The sequence below is a fragment of the Danio aesculapii genome, chromosome 8, assembly GCF_903798145.1.
Source record: "Danio aesculapii chromosome 8, fDanAes4.1, whole genome shotgun sequence".
NCBI classification, from domain to species: Eukaryota; Metazoa; Chordata; class Actinopteri; order Cypriniformes; family Danionidae; genus Danio; species Danio aesculapii.
Window position 1 is genome coordinate 20,672,293 of NC_079442.1, and position 9,091 is coordinate 20,681,383.

General features: G+C 39.4%; 1 protein-coding gene across 3 annotated transcripts; it reads right to left on the reverse strand.

Moving 5' to 3' along the window:
• Positions 1 to 4,155: 4,155 nt before the first annotated feature.
• LOC130233378 (uncharacterized) lies at positions 4,156 to 8,822 on the reverse strand. Of its 3 annotated transcripts, XM_056463397.1 has the most exons (3): positions 7,993 to 8,822; positions 7,800 to 7,890; positions 4,156 to 4,615 (listed from the first exon to the last, which is right to left on the reverse strand). In XM_056463397.1, exons 1-2 carry the CDS (start codon positions 8,697 to 8,699, stop codon positions 7,803 to 7,805), a joined length of 795 nt encoding a protein of 264 aa, XP_056319372.1. In that variant the 5' UTR covers positions 8,700 to 8,822; the 3' UTR covers positions 4,156 to 4,615; positions 7,800 to 7,802. The 3 variants fall into 3 exon arrangements, with proteins under 3 accessions (XP_056319372.1, XP_056319371.1, XP_056319370.1); XM_056463396.1 differs by having other exon boundaries at positions 4,163 to 4,607; positions 7,800 to 8,817; XM_056463395.1 differs by having other exon boundaries at positions 4,164 to 4,615; positions 7,800 to 8,816.
• Positions 8,823 to 9,091: the final 269 nt, after the last annotated feature.

The following is a 9,091-nucleotide window of genomic DNA, read 5'->3' on the forward strand; positions in this document are numbered from 1 at the left end:
TGCCAATAAACAGAATTAAAATGTAAGTAAATTTCAATGAAACTCATATAACTGGATGATTTAACTGTAGAAGCAATGTCAAGGCGAATGTTCAAGCTTTGGTTTGACAAAGTGTTGTTTGAAAGACTTAAGGGAAATGAAGCTTAAAATGCCCTAATGGATGCATGGATGGATGGAATGGAAAGGTGGATGAACTGATGAATCAATCTAACTATAGCTGACTGTCTGATTAATTATTGTAAAGAAATTTGTTTATTAACTTCAAATGCATAGATAGGTGAACAAAATGGAGTAAATGGGTGTGCATTTAAAACAGCATAAATAGAAAAAATATATATTTATGTGACCCTGAACCACATAACCCTTTTTTAAAATGAGATGTATACATCACCTGAAATCTGTGTTTTGTAATGGAATGTATGGTTAGGATTGGACAATCTTTGGTCAACTATTTGAATAACTGGAATCTGAGGGTTAAAAAAAAAACCAAATACTAAGAAATTAACAGTCAAACTAATTACGTTTTAGCCATGCGTAGTACAAATCAAAAATTGAGTTTTGGATATATTTACAGTAGTAATCTGAGTAAATATTATAATTTAACATGATTTATATTAATATTCTGATGAATTTTGGCATAAAACAATCCATAACTTTGAGCCATGCAATGTAATTTTTGGCTATCTGCAAAAATATACTTACATAACATTAGGCTGGTTCATGTGGTCCAGGATCACCTATTATGCTATTTTATGTTTGGATTTTAAAGATGTGGGGGGTTCTAATAGTGACTGCATGCCAATTGATAAAAACTATTTTATGTAATCATATAAACATGCTTCAAGAGTTCACACTTAGATATTGCTTGATATTAATATCAGGTTTGGCATGCTCTCACGGGAGGGAACCTTGTGATAGGAGATAATTGAGTCCAGGGCTCCTGCCTGGTCAATAAGCATGTACAGTAAGGGGACACAACAAGATCAGGTAGTTCTGAAGAGCTCCCCCTGGTAAAGGAGAACAAGGGAGCGATGGGGTGAATGGAGGGATTCTTCAAAAATCAAGTTAAGGGAGTAAAGCTGCTGTCACACTGTACTTTTCTCCCCGTAGACTTCCATTCATATGCACGCAAATGCATCAGACCGGAAACGCAAGCTCATGCAACAAGTTTTGCAGTTCGCTGCAGTGCAAAGTTCAAGCTTTGTGAATGCTGACCTTCGAAATTGCATCATGTGACTGCACAAGATCAAAATAAAAACATGACATCTCTGGACAGAAATTTAAAATATGGAGCAATCGCTTGCTTTTTTTAACGTCTAAGCATCTTGTTTGGTCCCACCCCTTCTCACAGCAACGTAAAATAGAATTTTGCACGCACAAAGTCTAGTGTGACTGCAGCATTAGGCAAGCCGGTCTATTTACTTTGAGTTTGGAATAATCTGATTGGATTGTTTCTGATTGCAGATGAGAGACCAGCCGCAACCAATCATTTCACGTGCTCCTCTCGAAATTAGTTTGTGAAACTTCACATAGATGAATAGGTAAGTATATGGTTTCACATTTGCTTTCACTTGTGTTGAAACTCTGGAAGAAACATATCAATGCATACCATATAAGGTGTGTCCCAAATCATTTCCTTATGCATTATCCACTTTAAAACCCTCAAAAAATGTACATAATCAGCTGATAAAAAGAATTCACACTTAGATAATGCTTAACTATTTTAGCATGTTTGGCATGCTGTCCTAGGAGAGAAACCTGAGCTAAGAGAAAGATGAGCCCAAGGCTCCTGCCTGGTCAATAATCATTAGGAGGGATACGAAATCAGGTAGTTATCGATAACTTCCCATGAATAGACAGCTAACTGTACATGGTAGGTGCTTGTGAATTTAACTTTTGTTGCATGTTTTTTTTTGTGAGGGAGGAAACCGGAGCACCCAGGGAAAACCTTTAGTTTTCCTTTGAGAACAGTGGTTGGTGCGCTGTTTACATGAACTTCACAGTTCACTTAAGAGGTGATCTCATTCTCACCAAATCACGGAAATACCACACGTATGAGTTAGTCAAGCACTATATGCATTTAATCACTCGCTATTCTGACACACATATATAGGCCTACTGTAAATTGCGTGCAGCAGATCTAATTTCTAATTTAAATATGTAATTCCAAATCAAACATTTAAAATAAAGTTAATGTTTAAATTTCAAAGATCTACAAGTATATCATATTTTCATGCAACATATATTTCTAAATGTATAAAAATTGTATATATGTGTACGACTTATAGCCTATATTTATAAGGTCCAAGGAACATTCGCAGGTTTTGATGAATAGGCTACTATTTTGATGAATAGATTAATACTTTACAAGTAAAGCAGTTTTCTTTTTACTTTACCAAGAACAGTACAATTTTTAATTAACTTTTAAAAGCACATTTTAATTTAAATGGTCAATTTTTATTTATTTTTTTATTTTTTTTATATTTATTTATTTTTTTGTCTGCAGGTACAGTTAATGTTCAAACTATTGATAATGTTTAAAGTGGCTGACAATAATACATATTCTTATTAATAGTAATTAATCCGCCTCATTTTAGAACTGTGCAAAGCTGTAGTTGTTTAATTAGGCCTACGCTACTGTATTTAAACACTGGTCATTGTGGAGCGACATTTTTTTTTCCAAGAAGGTACTTGTTGAAAAAAGTTTGAGAACCACTGGTTTAGTGTATAAGTGCATATACTGTAGCATAGTGTGTAATTTAGGATGCAAATAGATTCAGTTGACTTGTTTATTTTCTCAAAAAATGTGTAACATCATCTCTAGACCAGAAGGGTCAGTTGACATTTGATCTTTAGATGAATATTTCCTGCAATTCTGTAGTACTTTCTTATTCAGGATGTTTGCAATGTCACCCAAAGCTAGCATTGTGAGTTTATGCTAAAATATACCATAAGTTTTACTATGTATACTGAATAAAAACTAGTTTCAGCTGGATGAATCCACTTGCATAAATGCATGCATAGCTTTTGTCGACTCCATTTGCTGTGCCTCAGACAGCTGCATTAGTTTTATCTTCAGATTGATGTGTTTGTTCAGATGAACCTCAAATGACCCACTGTGTTATTGCACATTGAGAGCGGCGACTGTTTTTAAATGTTTCAGCATATTTCTGTTAAAAGCGGCCTGTATTTCTATGCCATGCTGGTTGTGTGAAATCCATACATGATAGTTACACAAGCATCACTGCAGTATGATTCACAGAGTGAGACATGAAAAACAATTCTGGTCGGCAATTTTCCTTTTATGTTCTCCATAGAAGTACATTGATCACTTTCTAACTGTGTAAGAGAGCGTTAAAAGGGGTTATGTTTGCCATCGCATTACCCACAGGCATTATCTATGACCAAAAAATCCACTTCAGCAAATTCAGTCTCTGTGGGGCATGAAGACTTTCACCTGAAAAGTCTTAGCGGTAAACAAAAGTCATCTATCTTCCCAAATGATCCAGGGAGTGCATCTCCACAGCTATGATGTCCCTCATGCGGGAGAGAATACTTTCATTTTTCCAAGCCATCCTTGCTCTGAATTACATGTCACTTTAAATAGGTTGTTTGGCTGAGATGATGAGATGTTGGCTCAGGTGAAAGTGAGAGAGAGAAAGGGAAAGTTTAGGCGGGGGGAATAGGCAGCACCAGCAGATGGTTGGGACTGTGTATAATGTCATATATTACTGGCACAAGCAGAAGGTCTGAGCTGATGCTATATTCCCAGATAAACTGACATTTGCTATGTGGGTATGTGTGTGTTTGCATGTGCGCTGAGGGAATTCTGTATTATTATAGATCATGAACTGCATGAACAATGCACTGGGTGACCTGCTTCAATGTGCTAGACCATTAAACAGGCTTGTGGCTGTTTGACACATTGTTACCCCCTTTGTTCTGGCAACAGCAGTTGTAGCAGATCATATCTATTCATATCCATGCTGAAATTAATTTGAGAGTTGTCACTATTCAAATAGAGTTAAACCTATTTAACATTAATTCAATTCAATTCACCTTTATTTGTATAGCGCTTATACAATGTAGATTGTGTCAAAGCAGCTTCACATAAAAGGTCATAGTAAATAGGAACAGTGTAGTTCAGTTTGTAGTGTTTAAGTTCAGTTCAGTTTAGCTCAGTTCAGTGTGGTTTAATAATCACTACTGAGAGTCCAAATATTGAAGAGCAAATCCAACGATGCGCAGCTCTACAGATCCTGAACCATGCAAGCCAGTGGCGACAGCGGAGAGGGAAAAAAAACTTCACTAAAGGCGGAAGTGAAGAAAAAAAACCTTGAGAGAAACCAGGCTCAGTAGGGCACGACCATTTTAATTTCTCCGCTGGCCAAACGTCTTGTGCAGAGCTGCAGTCTCAGTGGCGGAGGCTGGAAGCTGGCCTCAGCGAAGACTCGTCTGTCTCTGGAGCGTCATAGGAAACAGTCTCATGTTCTCCACTCTTCCATGACCATCGCAGTAGTTGTTCAGGATTCGGCCAGGTCCAGGATATGGAAACCTTGGGATCATCTCGTCGTTGGTCTTGGATCGAATCAGTGACTCTGCATAGTCTGAGGGCCTCGGGAAGAGTATCCCCAGGTGGAAATGGAGAATAAAGAAAATAATTAGCGTAGCTGATGTTCACAGTGTATATCAGCAAGATGCATAACCTGTGTGGAAGCCCTTTAAGTGGTGCACTAAGTGTATGCTTTACTGAACAGATAGGTCTTTAATCTAGTTTTGAATTGGGAGAGTGTGTCTGAGCCTCGGACGTTATCAGGAAGGCTATTCCAGAGTTTAGGAGCTATAAATGAGAAGGCTCGACCTCCTTTACTCGACTTTGCTATTCTAGGTACTACCAGAAGTCCTGAGTTTTGAGATCTTAAAGAGCGAGTTGGATTGTAGCGAGACAGAAGATTGGTTAGATAAGCAGGAGCTAGATTATTTAGAGCTTTATATGTAAGAAGCAGTATTTTAAATTCAATACGAAACTTAACAGGCAGCCAGTGTAAGGAGGATAAAATTGGGGTGATGTGATCAAATTTTCTAGACCTGGTTAGAACTCTGGCAGCTGCATTTTGTACTAATTGAAGTTTGTTAATAGAGGATGCTGGGCAGCCAGCAAACAGAGCATTATAGTAGTCCAGCCTAGAAGTCATAAAAGCATGGACTAGCTTTTCTGCATCTGAGATGGATAGCATACTTCGTAACTTAGCTATATTTCTCAGATGAAAGAAAGCAGTTTTTGTGACATGGGAAATATGATTTTTAAAAGTTAAATTGCTGTCTAATATGACACCCAGATCTTTTATAGTAGAACTAACGCTAACTTTGTATCCCTCTAATTGTAGGTCGAGTTGTGAGATCTGCTGTGTACAGGATTTAGGCCCAATAAGTAATAATTCTGTTTTGTCTGAGTTTAAGAGAAGATAATTGTTGGTCATCCAGTCTTTAACATCTTTAATACACTCAGTTAGCTTGGACAGATTAGACGTCTCGTCAGGTTTAGTTGAAATATATAATTGAGTATCATCTGCATAGCAGTGAAAGCTGATCCCATGTCTTCTAATAATGTCTCCCAGGGGTAGCATGTATATTGTAAACAGTAAAGGGCCTAAAACTGATCCTTGAGGCACCCCGTATTTTACTGGGCTGATTTGTGAAGGCTGTCCATTTATATTTACAAACTGGTAACGGTCAGATAAGTATGACTTAAACCATTGTAGGGCCTGTCCCTGGACACCTGTAGACTTTAAGCGATTAATAAGGATACCATGGTCAATGGTGTCAAATGCCGCACTAAGATCGAGTAGAACTAATAGCGAGATGCACCCTTGGTCAGCAGCTAAGAGTAAATCGTTGGTTATTTTCACTAATGCAGTTTCTGTACTGTGATGAGCTCTGAAACCTGACTGGAACACTTCAAAAACATTGTTGGTCTGCAGAAAGGAGCATAATTGAGCAGAAACAACTTTTTCTAGTATTTTAGATATAAATGGAAGGTTTGAAATAGGCCTATAATTAGCTAAGTTGCTGGGTTCCAGTTGTGGTTTCTTAATAATAGGTTTAATAACAGCTAACTTGTAAGGATTTGGAACATGGCCTAAAGATAAAGAAGAGTTGATAATGTTAAGAAGAGGTTCTCCTATAACAGGTAGCAATTCTTTCAGTAACTTTGTTGGAATTGGGTCCAATATACACGTAGCTGATTTAGAGCTATTTATAATTTTGTCTAGCTCTTCCTGTTCTATGATTTTAAAGCACTGTAGGTTATTTAGATTCAGAGGCGTGTTTACTGGATCTGAAGTATAAGGCGGTGCAGAAAGTTTAATATCTCCTATTTTCTGTCTAAAGCTTTCTATTTTATTACTGAAAAAATTCATGAAGTCATCACTACTAATTTGCGGTGGAACGTTTTGTTCCAAAGATGACCGATTATTTGTTAATTTAGCGATGGTGTTAAATAAGAATCTAGGATTGTTTTGATTATTTTCTATCAGTTTGCGGAGGTGCTCAGCCCTGGCAGATTTTAAAGCCCTCCTATAGCTGGACATACTGTCTTTGTATGCAATTCTAAAGACTTCTAAATTAGTTTTTTTCCATTTACGTTCCAGGGCACGGGTTGCTGTTTTGAGAGCGCGGGTATGACTATTATACCACGGTGTAGTTTTATTCTCTCTAGCCTTTTTTAGTTTGATGGGTGCCACAGTATTTAAAGTGCTAGTAAAGATGGCATCCATACTGCTGGTTACTACATCAAGGTCATTTGCGTTTGCGGGTGCATTTCGAAGTAGAGAAAGATCAGGTAAGTTATTTATAAATTCATCTTTAGTGGATGGAACAATAGTTCTACTAGGACGATATATCGGAGCGGATCTGCTAATTTCAGGTAAACACAGCTTATATAGTAAGAGGTAGTGGTCTGTAATATCATCACTTTGTGGTATAATGTCTACATCAGTGACCTCAATTCCATAAGACAGAATTAGATCTAGTGTATGCTTTAGGCGATGAGTTGGACCAATAACATTTTGCTTTATTCCTAGTGAGACCAGCAAGTCCGTAAACGCGAGCCCTAATGTGTCGTTAGCGTCATCTATGTGGATGTTAAAGTCTCCTACAATTAGTATTTTATCAGTTTTAACTAGTAAGTCAGAGATAAAATCAGAAAACTCTTTTAGAAAATTGACATAGGGTCCTGGAGGTCTATATATGGTGATTAGAGCGAGAGATAACATAGGTTTTTGCATAGTGTTTGGAAGGACAACATTAAGCGCTAGTACTTCAAAGGAGCTAAACATAAGTCCGTTTCTCTGATTAACATTAAGAATATCACTAAAGATTGACGCGACTCCACCACCACGACCAGTTTGACGAGCCTCATGTTTATATAAGAATCCTGGAGGAGTTGCCTCATTTAAACTAATATAGTCATTTTGTTTCAGCCAGGTTTCAGTGAGACAGAGTGCATTAAGATTGTTATCTGTTATTATTTCATTTATGATAAGTGCTTTAGGTGCTAGTGACCTGATGTTTAGGAGACCAAGCTTCATGAAATTTGTATTTTCACTTTTTAGTGTTTTTTCTGGTTTAATTCTTAATAGATTATTTCTGGAGCACACAGTACGTTTGTTTCTTGATCTAATAATACGAGGAACAGACACAGTCTCTATGTGGTTAGTTAGGTATGCATTACTGTTATTTATGTGGGACGAATAGGAGTCTGTGTGGCTAAATTGTGAATTTTGTGAATTTTTACTTACTAGTCAGATAGAGCGAAGTATTCTGGTGATGTTGTCCGACAGGAGTTCAGCTCCAGCTCGACTGGGGTGCAGCCCGTCAGCGCGGAAAAGCCTAGGACGCTCCCAGAAAAGATTCCAGTTATTGGCAAAGAGCAATTTCTGTTCTTCACACCATGTTAATAGCCATTCATTCAGAGCAAAAAGTCTACTGAACCTTTCATTTCCTCGGCGGTAGGTAGGAAGCGGTCCAGAAACGATGATCTGCGTGGCGGGCGAAGTGCGTCGAACCGTCTCGATCAGGCTCCTGAAGTCCTTCTTCAGGATCTCCGTCTGCCGGAGCCCGGTGTCGTTCGTCCCCACGTGGAGGACGGCGGCACCGAGGCTCTCGGCAGCGCTCAGGATAGTAGGTATCTGTGCAGAAATATTCTTAACTCGGGCACCAGGGAAGCAGAAAGTGCGTACTTTGTTACCTTTGGAGGAAGTGGAGCGGACGTGGCGGACGATTGAGTCGCCAATGATGGCAACATCGCGACCCGTCTCGCGGAGAGGGGCGAAGCGGTTCTCCGTGGGGATCTCGAACACCGGAGGAGGAGACGTTCTGCCCCGGGACCTGGCAAGCACCTTACGCGGTTGCACCCAGGGGCCGTGGTAGCCGGGAGTCGGCGTGAACGACGCCTGGGTGCACCGCGTCCTCGGTGCGCTGGGCCTGGACAGAGAAACAAGCGGGGTTGAAGAAACTGGGAGATTGTCGTTGTATCGGACACTTACCTCAGACGAGCGAGTTCGGGTTAAGAGCAGAGCCCTGATGCCATCTCGCTTCGTCTCCAGCGAGCGAATCTGGGACTCCACCGCTTCCAGCTCCAGCTCCAGCGCCTCCATCGATGCCTCTCCTGCACTCAAGGACAGACACGCAAGCGACATTGTACAAGGTGAAGAGCAAAGCCAGAAAGTGAGAAAATAAATGAGTGAAAGAGGTTGGTAGCTTTAGCTGACCAGCGGTGCTAGCAGGCTAAAGCTACAAACACCAAGCGGATGCTCGAGAGACAGAACGTTTAAAAGTAGATTTGTTTGTATGAGTGTGTTAGGGGATTGTTCACTCCAAGTAGGAGAGATAAATATTTAGTGAATGAGGAGGTATTTTATGATAAAAATGTAAATTGCGAATCTAAACTCCAAACAAACGCAGCGAACTCCAAACAAACGCAGCGAAGCTATCGTCCAGTGACAGTGACGTCACTCGAGCATGCGCACGAAAAGAATAACACCCAAATAACACCCATTACTAGCACATTGTGTCCTGTTTGCCCAAATTG